Here is a 14748-nt window from a genome sequence, read left to right as displayed (position 1 = left end):
GAAAAAACTAAATCCAAACAATCCGTTTCTGATACAAAGTCTCTGTCTAGAAGCATGCTATATATGCTATTTCCTTTCCCTTTTGAGGAAAAGGGATTCAGTGCAAGGTTGTATTTTATAGACTATCACCACCATCTTGATAAATTTTGAAGCCATAATACAGGTGCTGTAGATCGTTCAAAAGTTGTGTAGCTATGGTCTATACAATCATCTGATACTCATCATCTTCAAGGGTGATCACGAGTCAGTTCTTGAAGTTCAATGGATTACAGTGCTCAGATACCAATTATTGAGGAAGAGGGTAGAATTGACTTACCTGAAGCTGATATGCTGGACTTAGCACCGCCTGAACAACAAGTAGCAAACTTCAATGTGCACTGGAGGCAGTAAAATTGCTTTAGCAGTTAGTATGAACTCACCTTCCCTCAAATAAAGAAGACCACCCATATTCTCTGCCTAATCTGGATTTATATTATTTCATTTACCCTCAATCACCGTTACTCACCATTAGACACTGGTTCACAGTGGAGGCAGCTGCTCTGGGATGAGCAGAAGATGAAAATGCAGTTGGGTATCATCAGCATACTGAGGAGTGTATGGACATAAATTTGACCACAGACTTCATGTAAATGTTGTGTTGGGGACACAAACACTTGAGGAATGCAGGACAGTATCTCATAATTCTATATTCTGAGACACTAATTGGTATGAAATTAATTGTATAACATCTCTAGACCTTTACAAGCCCAGAAGAACAAATGGTCAGTATTTTCAAATATAGTTGAGATATTTTGGATCACAGCTAAACTTTGCAATCAGTGGAACTAGAACGGTCTCTGTAGTTCAGTCTGCTTTGATATTATTTCCACAAAGAATGCCTCAGGCCACAGCCACGTCCCGCTTAGTGCTCCAAAATGTAAATGAGATGGCCACAATCTTGATGTAAAGTTGACTTCTTCAGCAGTAGTGGCCACTGCTTTTTAAAGATTAATGTCATACGCATCTCCCAAAGAATGGCACTGATATATTCCTTAACCTTTGGAACTATGTTTTACGACTGGATGCAACTAGCCAATGGAAAGAATAAAAACAAACTAAAAGAAACAGCTGTGATGAGCAGGTGCCCTAATGTCATGGCATCTAGTTTGAACAAAATCCTAATAGTTTTATACATAAAACAGATACCTGTTTTTGAGCTCCACTAGTTGAAAGGCTCTCGGAGCAGCTAACAATTTAACATGTAGCAAAAATCACATACAAAAAAACCAAGTAGCCAAGGTAAGTAAGTCTTAGACGAAATCAGCAAGTTCTAAAACACCTCGTCCAGGAAAAGGTTCTCCATCTCATGCCAAAAAGTCAACAAACACTGCCCTGGAAGTGCATTCCAAAATTGGGGCCTTTTCAGTACATCACCCCAGTTTTGGTCATGATCCTTTTCACATTCAGTGGTGGAGGAACTGTTAAGAAGTGCCTTTGAGGAATATCTCAGCAGTGAACCAGTGACATATCTGGACATACTTTCTGTGGTAGTGTACTTCCACAACCTCTGTTACCATATTTAGAAGAAATCAGATGAATGACACTTTGGATGCGGTGGGTGCAGGTAAGAACATCTCTGCTTCCATCATCAGTATACCATAAGTCAAATGTATTCCATATAGGTTTGGTTGGATTCAGCTGAGGGTTGCACCATTTGTCTTCAAGCTGTCATGATGCTTTATTATCTGCAATCCCCCGATAAACCAGAGGGTTGCCCAACTGCAGCTACAACAGAAGCACCTATTTGCATTTTCCTTTGAAATATTGGATTACAAATCCTTCATAATTCTGGACAAGGTGAGATCTCTGAGCTTCTGAGGGCAGATCATTTTGACTATTAGGAGTGGCAGTTCTGGTTAGTGTCCTGGCATTCTAACCCTGTATCAGAAAATAATATGTCCATGATAAGTGTATCATTGTTAGAATGATCATCCTATTTTTGGCTTGTACAAACAAATTAATAGTCTATGTCAACAGTATATTAGGAAAGTTCTATGTTGTTGTTGTTTAGTCGTGTCCGACTCTTCGTGACCCCATGGACCAGAGCACGCCAGGCCCTCCTGTCTTTCACTGTCTCCTGCAGTTTGGTCAAACTCATGCTGGTAGCTTCGAGAACACTATCCAACCACCTCGTCCTCTGTCGTCCCCTTCTCCTTGTGCCCTCAATCTTTCCCAACATCAGGGTCTTTTCCAGGGAGTCTTCTCTTCTCATGAGGTGGCCAAAGTATTGGAGCCTCAGCTTCACGATCTGTCCTTCCAGTGAGCACTCAGGGCTAATTTCCTTAAGAATGGATGCGTTTGATCTTCTTGCCGTCCATGGGACTCTCAAGAGTCTCCTCCAGCACCATAATTCAAAAGCATCAAATTCTATGAAAGTTCTATGGCAACTATCAAATACTAAGCTAAATGCTTCAGTGTGTTGCTGTGGATGTAGATGTTTCTCAGAACTACTGCTTTGGAAAAGACTTTCACACAAGATACACACTTCTTTGTATACATTTAGAGTTTGCTAGACATCGAAACAGGCAGTATGCTAACAGATTTTCCAGGCCCTCCTTAGCACCTAGTGCAAAGTGCATGAAGTCACAGTTAGTTAAACTTCATAGGGGATACATGGCTGAAAGGATAAAATCCCTATAGACTACACCTGTACACTTATTTTCTACCGGAGCTGATTGGTCTAAAATTGCATTATCTAGCCAGGTTTGTAGCTGTGGGTTAAAGCCTCAGCGCCTAGGACTTGCCGATCGAAAGGTCGGCGGTTCGAATCCCTGCGGCGGGGTGCGCTCCCGCTGCTCGGTCCCAGCGCCTGCCAACCTAGCAGTTCGAAAGCACCTCCGGGTGCAAGTAGATAAATAGGGACCGCTTACCAGCGGGAAGGTAAACGGCGTTTCCGTGTGCGGCTCTGGCTCACCAGAGCAGCGATGTCACGCTGGCCACGTGACCCGGAAGTGTCTCCGGACAGCGCTGGCCCCTGGCCTCTTAAGTGAGATGGGCGCACAACCCCAGAGTCTGTCAAGACTGGCCCGTACGGGCAGGGGTACCTTTACCTTTACCTTTACTTGCTGATACTAGAAATACTGTATCCAGTGTCCACTGAAAAAAGATTTTGAATGGACATGGCCCATGACTGTGTTGCTCCTCTTTCTTACCTGAGCCCCATAATATACTGTCTTCTTTCATTGCCTAATTGGGTTGATGTAACTTATCATTCACAGTCACTTGCCAGGACCTATTATCGGCAGTCATTCAAATTACACTCAATATTTCCCCCTTCTCTCAAAAGTAGCCATTAGCATTCAAAAAACCTTGCAGTCAACACTGTAGGCATGGCCAGACTTGGCCCTCCAGCTGTTTTGGGACTATAGTTCCCATCATCCCTGACCACTGGTCCTGTTTAGCTAGGGATGATGGAAGTTGTAGTCCCAAAACAGCTGGAGGGCCAAGTTTTTCCATGCATGCGGTAAACACTAAAACATCCACATTCTACATAACCATAACCATTCTACATTCACCATAAGAACCTAGTCAAAACAAAAAAAATCCTTCCAGTAGCACCTTAAAGACCAACTAAGTTAGTTCTTGGTATGAGCTTTCGTGTGCATGCACACTTCTTCAGATACACTCTGAAGAACCTAATAAGTGAATTTGATAATTCATGTAAGATCATACATGAAAGCATGTTGACTTCACTGTGTTTTTTTCACATTTTATTGTCATATGTATTTGTCAGGAGCTTGTTCTGCACTTGAGTAGGACCCTGGCAGAGACATGCCTGACTGGCTTGTTCTCTCCCTCCTGGTCGATCGTTCGGGAACTTCAAAAACTTTCTTCTGCCTGAACATCACAGCGACCAATGCCAACAGATGTCGGCACACTTAGGGATCCGCAGAGTGCTCAGAGTTTGCGTAACAGAACTCCGCAACTCCGCATTTTGCCTTTATTTACATATAAACACACACGGAGCATTGCAGCATGGCTCCCCCTCTCTCTAGCATCAGACAGCAAAGAGGAAAAGAACAAAGGACAATAGTCCCACTTCACAGAACACAGTAACACAAACATCCTGTCTCTGTCACTTCCCACACACTGGACTCAAAACATACACCATCATGTGATAGACAACAATCCCATGACTGCAATCATGGAGCAGGAATTCTAATAGTATTGATGGATATGGTACTTGGCTACCTTATCAATAAAGTTCTTACAGAAAACTTTTTTTTACAAAAGCACTAATTTATATTTTCCAAAAACTATGCAAGCATATTTAAGGACTGTTGTGATCTGTATAGGTTCTGCCTTGTTAAGAGACTTCCTTTTTTTAAAAAAAAATGTTTATTAACAGGCCAATCACATCACATTAATTCCAAATCACATTAATTCCAAATTACACAGCCAAATTTTTATATTTTTTGTTGGGGGTACCCATGCTTCAAGCTCCGAAAGGCTTTAATGTACACAGTTCTGTCCAAATAGTATTCACAGTTCTTTTCAATCTTCTCTTTGTTATTTTCTTCATCATCTTGTTGTTATCATATATTCCTTTCTTTGTGATCTCTGGTGGTCTCCACAAGCAGGTTGAAAACAAACGTTGTTACATCCTGTGTGGATTTTACACTCTTCCAAGAGCCATATCAAAATGAACAGACGGCATTTCCACACCTCTGTACAAAACATTCCCAAAGTCTGTCCGTTGATTTGCACAGGCCTGCCAGTCTCTCCTCAATTTTCTCAGGGGGCCCTGCCAGGTCAAACTCACAGTCCGATATAATAACAAGCCATGGTCCTCCTCCCCCTTACTCATACTATGCAGGCCTGCCGTAATAAATCTCTTTTTATAACTGCATCACAAAGAGCTTTCATTCCTTTCCCGATGTTTCCACAAGCCATGTCTTTGATTAGTGATTTATTTCCACACAGTTCTTAATCATCCTGCTTGTGATCAGTAATTGCAACGATTCTTTCTCGGGGAGAGGGTTATTGGGTACTCCCATAAGACCAAAAAAAAAAAAAAGTCCCCCCCCCTTTCAGTCCCGCTCCGACATACCGATCCTTTGATGAATCTTCTTCTTAATTTATTGTTTAAGTCCAGCCCGTCACTCCACTTCACAGAGACCCCTTTGATTAGCAGTCTCTACTCCCGATCTTCGCTCAAAATACGTGCATTTGCTTCTTTCCAATTGTTTATTTTGAGCTCCTGCAACCAGGCTGCGCAATCAGAGACAGCGTCTGGGAGAGCCAGTCCCACACAAGGGCTTTGTACCTAGTGCCCTCACCCCCTTCTTTCGAATCCGGGGGTGATTTATGGCAACTGCAGGCAAGGCAGTGTTCCCCATTCCCTTGGGGTAACAAGGGAGGCTGCATACTCCCATATCAGCCTCTTTATTACCTCGTGTGAGCCAGAGAGATGGTATTGTCGGCCATCTTCCAATGCGCCCCTAGCGCCCCCCCAAGAGACTTGCATTCCTTCAAGAGGTGCTTAGCTGCCATTGAGGAATCCTGAAATTGATCTAGAACCAGGGTTGTTGACTGCCTCGCTTTTTTATTTTAATAAATAAAACTTTTTAAAATAATAGTTTAGTAACTATAAAATAAATATACAGATTTAATAAACAATAATAATAAATGAATGGCAGAACATGAGGTTGAAATGGTAGAGTTGGAGAGAACAGATGGTGAAATTGAAATGTATTACATCTCTGGTTTCCACCTTGAAATCTTCGTAGCCTTATCTCTCATTAAAGTAAACGCATTCCTTTCCCATGAAGGAAGGATCAAGTGGCAGAGTTTTGCTTTCTAGGCAACACTTTGGTCAAAAGAAGGGAGGGGGAATAGCATTCAGAACTCTCTTGTTCTTTTAAACAATTAGAGCAGGCTTTTGTTCTGCCTTCAGGCCTTTAATGAGCAACCTCCCTTCCCTTCTTGAAGCCAGAAAGCAGCTCACATATTGAATGTAAATTTCAACTGGCAGATGGTGAAATCTCTGAGTCATAAATTATAACCCTCTCAGAAATAATTAAGAAACAGAGGCTTTTGCAGACCCCATACCCACCAGGATCTTATGGCTTTTGGACATGATGTTGATTCCTCCACTCACAATTCACTTAACCTTTTCAGGGTTCCAAGGAGCTGACAGCTTCTTGTTCTCCTGACACAGAAAACTTATTTCAGAACATCAGGGATTAGTCCTCTATTCACTGCCCCCCCCCCCGGGGTAAATTCTTTAGCAAAGAATCATGTTTGGCTATCATTTATTGCCACATAATTATCTCCATCAGCAGCCTGCTGACAAAAGATGTTCAATCTATCATGTTCCTCCCCTGGAAGTTTGCCTCACTTACTTCTTGGCTCTAGATTCAATCTAGTATATATCGAACTGGGCTCCTTTGGGAGGAAAAGTGGAATGGAAATGTAATAAATATATAGTGTGAATACCAAATCTGCAGGAACACAGATGTCTCCCTAGAATCTGATGCCAGAACTGGATATGATCAGCATACTGATGATCCCTCAGCCCAAATCTCTGGATAATGGTGACCTCCCCAGACATTTCATGAAGATGGTTTCATGTAAATGTTTTACAGACTGGAGGATGAAATTGACCTCTGCAGCTATAGCCAGTAATATCAAAAGCCACTGAAAATTCCTGGGGATTAAGATGTCTGTACTCTCCCTGTCCGTTTGCCATTTTAGTTTCAAAACAAGGACAGAAATCGGATTGAAGTGAATCTAGATCATTCTTTTCAGGAAATTCATCACAGTCTCTAGAATTGAGCAATTTGGCTTCATCACACTGTTCAAAATCCATGTATTCTGCTGGATTGCACCCTTAGAACTAATAGCAGATAAGAAACCACTCTTTGTTAGTGTGTGGGCAATCATAATTGGCCCATACACTTTCATGAGGTTGGTGGGGTGGTTGGTGATCTGGACTAGGGCCTGAGAGATTAGGATTCAAATCCTCACTCAGCTGTTAAGTTCTTTGGGTGAACTTGGGCCAAGTCCCTGCCTCTCAGACTAACCTACCTCATAAGTTTGTTGTGAGGAAGGGCCATAACTATGCATGCCACCTTGAAGTCCTTTGGGGAAAGGTGGAATAGAGATGTAGTGCAAAAAATAAGATAAGCTACTCTGTAACCAGCTAACAAACTGGTCGTGATGAGAGAGATCTTAATACCTCAATTACACATGAACATTTGTTCCAAGTCCTACACATTATTTATTCAGATGATTTCTATGCTGCCTATCAATGCAAACATTCTCAAGGAGGCTCATAACAATAAAAGCCAAACACAGCAAAACATTTACTGTTTAAAAGTTTAACAGATAAAACTGGCAGCACTAAGACTCCTATAGTATTTACAGTCAAGCTTCTGAGAAAATCAGAAAGTCGCTACCTGACATGGAAAAGAGCCTCTTTGGGGAACAGAATTCCATAAATAAGGTGCCACAGCTGAGAATGCCCTTTTCCCAGTCTCCATCTGCCTTTAAAAATTCTGCTCTTGCTTCACTGTTGATAGTGGAGGCACCTGAAGGTGGGCCTCTGACTGCTACCTCAGTCTTCTGATGTGCTGATACAGAGGTGGTATTTCTGAAAGTTTGCCTGGAATCAGGAGATTTTAAAGTAAGCAGCAGCACTTTGAATTGCTCTTGTAAACAGTGAAGAGATACTCTCTTTGATTGGTCCCAGTCCAACAATTGACCTGCATTATGAAATAAGCTATGTTAACTTACAATCTCTCTGTGGCTTTTGATGCCATTGGCCATGATATTATCCTAGAACAGCTCTATAGAATGGAAATTGGGGACATTGTATTACAGTGGTTTTGGTCTTTCCTATGGGATCAAATTCAGAAAGCAGCACTCTTTGGCCCCGTGGCAGTTACGCTATGGGTGCTACTGGGAGTGGTCATTAATATTTGGGGGGCAAGGTATCGTTAGTAGTCTAATTCCCTATAACATCTGAATCCAGACAGGCTGTGCAGGCCCTGGATTCATTATCTGGCCACAGTGGTGGGACAGATGACAGACAACAAGCTGAGTTTGAATCCTGGCGGTTCCTGGTCCAAGAAGGTGGTCAATTGCCTGCCCTGGATGGGGTTGCACTCCCCTAAGGAGAAAATTCACAGTTAAGGGAGTGCTTCAAGATCAGTCTCCTGAAGCGTCTCCAGATACCGTATTTTTCGCTCTCTAGGATGCACCTTGTTTTAGAGGGGGAGAACAAGAAAAAACAAAATCTCTCCCTCTCTGCTCAGCACCCCTTCAGCGAAGCGGTAGGAGAAACAGAGCCCCTTCCATTTCTCCTCCCGCTTGGCTGAAGGGGCGCTGCGCAGATCTCCCTTTCTGCTGAAGCCAAGAGAGTCTTGCTCTCCCGGCTTCAGCAAAAGGAACCCGAAGCCTCTGGAGCGCAGCTGGACTTCCCGCTGTGTTCCGGAGGCTTCAGGCAGCTATCCCTGAAGCCTTCGGAGTGCAGCACGAGTTCCTGCTGCGCTCCGGAGGCTTCAGGTTCCTTTCGCTGAAGCCAAGGAGCCTGCATTCGCTCCATAGGACGCACACACATTTTCCCTTAATTTTTGGAGGGGGAAAAGTGCGTCCTATAGAGCGAAAAATACAGTATGTTCCATGTCCAGGATGTGGGTATCTTTACTTTTACCTATGTTTCATGTGTTTTATTTCTTTTTAGTTACAATTTATTTTTATTATATTTTGAATGCTTTAAAAACACCCAATTGAAACTTTTTAATTACAAATTTAAATGTTTCGTAAACTGCTTAGAAGTGAATTTTTTTTAACGTGCTATATAAACTTTGTTAAATAATAAATTTCATAAATCCCTGTCACTTCTTTAAGTGATACTTTGGGTTTTATCCTTTCCTAAATACTGCAATCAACCTACAACTGGAATCCCATCTTGCTGAAACTAAAAGTTTTGAGGAAGAGACCTGAAACTTGAGAAAATAAATGTGGCAATAACATTAGTGCTTAGAAGTGAGTGCTTGCATATTGATTAAATAGTAGAATGGGGTTTTAAATGTTTAGAAAACATTGTGATTTACGTGTTCGAGGAGTAATGCTAAGATATTATTGGTTGATGTAACTGTGGGATGAAAGCATCCAGAATGTTAACTAAAGGGTTACTGCTCTCAAGGACTGTAGAACTGTGATGTCATATGCCTGAGACAGTTATGTCAGTTGGTACAGTAATGTCAGTTAGCAGCAGTATTTTGTGTGAGAGCAGCTGAACTGCTGTGCTGCTGTCTGCCTCGGAGTTAGTCTGTTATAGTTTTGTTGTAGATACAAATCAATGTAATATGTATTGGTAACGTAAGTTACACCTTCCTGCCTTGTATATTTAACAAGTGCAAGTACACTGAGTAAAAGTTACTTATTTAAACTTTAAAAGAGAGTTTTTTAGTTTTTATAGGAGGGAAAAGGGTGAAATGGCCTGGGCTCTCTTTTGCGTAACTCTGTAAAGTCTAATTCCCACAGTAACTACGTAATGGTGTATGTGGTTTTTTAAACTAAAATTTCAGGTTGTTTTTTTCTGTGTGTTTAACTGTACACATAAGAAAGTAACTTACATAATTAGCTGTGAACATCTTTTTCAACACATAATTGGTCAGGCTTTGTTCAATAAGGTAAAGTGGTTTATCTTTCTCGCAGAAGGCAAAGATGATGAAAAAGAACTGGAAAAAGTAGAAGAAAAGGAGCATGACAAGGAGGAAGAGAGACCACCAGAAAGAGGTATGTATGGCAAAGATGAAAAATAGTTTTGCTACAAGGAATTGAATTACTGCATTCCTGTATTCAGACACTGTTGGAAGTTGTGTACATCCGTAATATCTTCACTAAAATGTTTGCATATATTCCAACCGTCTTAACAGGAGCGCTTCTCGCCAGCCATCTTGAAACAGGAGCTTTACAGTGCTGTTCACGCTTTGTTTTCCCCATCTAGCTATGCTTTGCTATGTGTTACAGTACTAGAAGGTTCAGGGCTAAATAGCAGATGAGTGAGAAAGGCTAAAAGATAGTCTTTTTTGTTCCTTCTTCCTGAAACATCCCTGTATGGTGAAGGGGAGCAGAGTTTTTACCCTTGTGATATATCTTCCCACCCTTATATCCCGCAAATGGTTAAATGAGAGTTTATTTTGCATTTTCAAGTTTACAAACAACAAAGAAAGCAATTAAGATCTAATCAATAAATCCCCTTTGACTTCCCTCACCCCTTTTGTGGATCCTTATACCAACCCTTTTCTCCTGCATCTCCTCTGTTACTCAAATTTTACCAATCTTTAAATAGTCCATACTTCAGCTTTTATCTACAAGCAGTGTTTTTTCTCTGGGGGGACATGGGGGGACGCATACTCCTAAACATTTTGTGAATCTTTGTACTTTTACTGTATTTATTTTTCCCGATTTGAACTATAAAATGGTGATTTTCTTGAGTCAAAATGAAAGTACATCTAAACATTTTTTAAAGAAAAAAAGCACTGCCTACAAGTATTATATCAGTCCTACTAATGATTTTAATTGTTTACAATAATTTCTCAGCTACGTTATGTACTTTCCCAATCCTTATTAAAATTCGATTCTTCCTGGTACCTAATTCTTCCAATCAGTTTTGCCATTTCGGCCTAGTCCATTAGTTTTTTATGCCATTCTTCCTTGGTAGGTACTGTATTTTCTTTCCATCTCTGAGCTAACAAAATGTGGGCAGCTGTAGTAGCATACATAAATAGTCCCTTCTGGTCATTTGGAATCTCTGCACCTAAAACCTCTAAAAGAAAAACTTACGGTTTCATAGAAAATGTTGTATTTAACATTTTTTTCAATTCATTGTATATCATCTCCCAAAATGCTTTTACTACTTTTCACATCCACCATAAAAGGTGCCCTCTTTGTCTTTACATTTCCAGCATCCATTTGATATTGATTTATACATTTTGGCTAATTTGCTAGGGGTTAAATGTCAACAATACATCATTTTCATATAATTTTCTTTCAAGGTACAGTGGTACCTCAGTTGTAGAACGTAATCAGTTCCAGAAGACAGTTCAACTTCCGAAACGTTAGACAACTGAGGCGCAAAGGGCGGTCGGCAAAGTCAATGGAGGGAGGGGAACACAGTGAAAGCCGTTTGACTCCTGAGGCGTGTTCAAAAGCAGAAGCAATTACTTCCGGGTTTTCGGCATTCTGGTTTCGAAATGTTCAGCTTACGAGACTCTTGAAAACTGAGATACTACTGTATAGCAGGCACATCCAACTCACAAGAGACTGTGATCTACTCTCATTATAAAAATTCTGGAAATGATCTACCCATGAAGGAGGGGGAGCCTAAGTTGCCACAGTTATTTACCTTGGGGGGGGGGGACATCAATCACTCACCTATAACGATGTTGGAGCGGTAACCACAACTTTCGTTTCTTAACTTGCTGGCAAAATACAATTAAAGACCGCCCATTTGACGAAATGGAAGAACAGAGCAATGGAGGAGGGAGCGGGAACTTTCAATACATTTAAAATACAATAAAACCAGATGTTAAAGTCAATCACTGAACAGGACTTTCTCACCCCAACTGCTGCTGATATGTGTTGCATTTGCTATTGGGACAAGAGTAGCTGGGAGGCAAATGTGTTTCAAGGCCTCCCTCTAGTTCTCAGACATATCAACTGCCACTTTGTTACAGAATCTCTGGGCTACAACAGACCTCAGAACAACATATTCAAGTCCTCATGAGTATATGTGACATAGTGTTGGCAGTAATTGATGAGGTGGGACCACTGAGTCAACAGTGCAGTAAAATAAGTAAAAGTTATTATGCCATGCATTTTGTATTCCCTTTAAACTGATGATAACAACAACAACAACAACAGTTCTATAATTTATACCCCACCCATCTGGCTGGGTTTCCCCAGGCACTCTGGGCAGCTTGCAGCATATTCAAAAACATAATAAAAATATCAAGTGTTAAAAACCTGCTACAGAAATCCCTTCAGATGTTTTCTATAAAAGTTGTGTAATTATTTTATCTCCTTGACATCTGGAGGAAGGGTGTCCATAGGGAGAGCACCACTACTGAGAAGGCCCTCCACCTGGTTTCCTGTAACTTTGCTTCTCGCAGTGAGAGAACCAGATGAATATTTATTTTTCAAGTTATTTGTCCTGAATGAAGAATATATTGGTGGTCAGTAGAGTTCCTTGAAGAGTGTGCTGTATCCTTCTAGGTGAGGCATCAAGAAGAAAGCGTTCCAAATCAGAGGATATGGACAATGTCCATTCTAAACGCCGTCGACATACGGGTGAAGAATATGAAGCAGAATTTGAAGTAAAAATTACAACCAGAGGAGATATTAATCAGAAACTAGAAAAGGTAGAGTTGATTCCCGCTTATCTTGCAGACATTTGGCCTTTTAATTTCAAACACTTCTTTTCCACCATCAAACCTGCAAACATTTTGTCTTGAAGATCAGAATATTTGTCTGTGTTATGGTGAATTGAGTGAAAGGAAACTATTGTATTGTTATTAAGTTCCCATCGATCCCATCAGATAGAAATATTTAATACTGGAGTCGACCAATATTTCATATTTAGTTTGGCAACAGTCAGACCAGGAAATACATTCTTCCTCTTTAGCTCCTTATATCTGTGGTGAACACAGAGTAGACCTTGGACCACTGGCCAGTTACTGGCTGACCGCTTGTTGGTTGTTGTGGGGGCGGTTGTTGTTTTTTTGCAAAGAATGCTGGTTAAGTCTTTAGTCCTGATCTGACTTTTTAATTTACTAATTAAGAGCGTATACCAAACATCTCTTAAAATGGCTTAAGTAGGATCCTGCTGTATCGTATCAAGACCCTCATGCAATATATTCCTTAACATGTGAGATTAGGAAAGTCTCAGACTAGACTAATAGTATGGCTTGTCGCTTAGGAATGATGAGTGTTGTTGTCCAGCAACATCTGGAGGGTTCTCTCAGTTGTATGTCACATGTAGTGAAGCCCTGTGGATGCTTGTTTATATGCAAATCAGTAAAGGTGATTTGTTTAATGCACCCAAAAATAATATAATAATCAAAATAACAATAAAAATGTATAAATACAGTTTCATTGACATTGTGGTCAAAACTGGGATAAATATATCCACTTAAATGGCTTGTTGGGAGAGGAAAGTCTTTAGTGGTTGCTGGAAAGATACTGGAAGTTGTTGTCTATCTGTAACTTTCTATGTTATATACAAATAGCTACCCTTAAATAAGTTGTAGATTTTGTGCTCTAAACTATAAGAGGAAATCCCTTTTCAAATGCATGTTGTAAAGAACAGTCTACAAATAAATATGGGACATAGTTGGCATTTTAGACACGACAAACTAACAAGTGTGACTCTTCTCTAAAACCATTAAGGGTGTGGATCCAAAAAGGAATGCAGAGAATGACTTCACTTGCTTGCAAACACTCAGATCCAAAAAAGATTTTTCATAGACATGTTTAATGAAACTACATGATCAACAAGCAAAAACCTAATTATTGACCTTAAGTTTTGTTTAAATACTAAAATAAAGTTTAATTAGATAACTTAATAAAGAGTTATGTAATGCTGAGTGACATATGTGCTAATTGTACTGTATATAAAATGTTAATATTAGCATTTTCATGTGTTTTCGTAGGTCATCCAGCGGTTGCTAGAAGAAAAGTTCAACGCACTGCAGTGTGCTGTGTTTGATAAAAATCTAGCAGATCTGAAAACGAGAGTAGATAAGATTGAATGTAGCAAGAGACATAAAACTGTCCTTACCGAATTACAGGTATGTATGCAGATCTGTTTAAGACTTTGTGGCATTGTTTTTCAAAAAATATTTTTTCAACATTAAAAAGTAAGGCTCCTGTTGGTGTGTGTAATTTTTCCTTCAGATACTAGTACTCTTTTTTTTGGTTTTGTGTTTGTTTTATCTTTTGTGTTGAAATAAAATCTACATATCAGTTTAGTGCTAGCTTTTGGCAAAAGAAAAGGTTCTTTTAGGAAATGCTTGTTAAGCTGTGTTTAATGAGGAGCTACAGCTTAGCCACTCTCACAGAAGGGAAGGGTCTGGCCCTTGGGCAGCAATTATAGAAGCAAATGGAGGTGGAGAGAGGGATACAGCCTCAGAAAAGGGCAGTTAGTTGTGCAGATAAATCATTTGGAAATAATATTATAACAAAATGGGGGGGAAAATGTACTAGACTGTTGATATTCAGAGTTAGTCAAACTTATGAGTAAACTCGTTTAAATGAAGGGACCATTTGTTACTTAAATGACTTAGTTATTGCCCATCTTTGTGTTAGCTTTACTTAGCTTCCCTACATGAACTGTCATGCTGGATGTCCGAGAGCCTTGTATTTGATGTGAAATTGAAGGCCCTGCCAATAGACTTGAAAAATAACTTTTCAATAAATATTGGGTTTGTTTGTTTGATGAAGGGACAAATTGAGACACTACAAACAGAATTAATTTATCATTTTCCAGTTTCCCCTGGGAGCACTAGCATCCTGTCTGACAAAATCTTATTGATTGTGAAGGTCTGTATTGGGGCTAGGAATGGCCAGGTAGGTAGGACTCTGCCTCAGAGCCAGCTACCCAACAGCAGTGTTACCGCTGCATACCAGAGCAGTGCAGAGTGGGGGTAAGTTTGAGGTGGCACAGATACAATGGTGGAAGCACCAAATTGATTCCAC

General features: G+C 40.4%; 1 protein-coding gene across 13 annotated transcripts in view; it reads left to right on the top strand.

The window, feature by feature from the left end:
- The window catches only part of ATF7IP (activating transcription factor 7 interacting protein), a 69700-nt gene that overhangs the window by 36485 nt on the left and 18467 nt on the right, over positions 1-14748 (top strand). For all 13 annotated transcript variants that reach the window (XR_014555208.1, XR_014555209.1, XM_083698588.1 and 10 more), the window contains 3 exons: positions 9706-9786; positions 12268-12413; positions 13704-13841. Coding sequence is in view for 11 of the 13 variants with exons in the window: in XM_083698588.1 (XP_083554714.1) it covers positions 9706-9786; positions 12268-12413; positions 13704-13841 (365 nt within the window). In the remaining 2 variants the exon portion in view is untranslated. The remainder of the gene's footprint in view (positions 1-9705; positions 9787-12267; positions 12414-13703; positions 13842-14748) is intronic.

Source organism: Podarcis gaigeae (genome assembly GCF_964106915.1).
Source record: "Podarcis gaigeae genome assembly, chromosome: 10".
Lineage (NCBI taxonomy): Eukaryota > Metazoa > Chordata > Lepidosauria > Squamata > Lacertidae > Podarcis > Podarcis gaigeae.
Note: the sequence above shows the minus strand (reverse complement) of the source record. Positions and strands in the feature narration are given on the sequence as shown.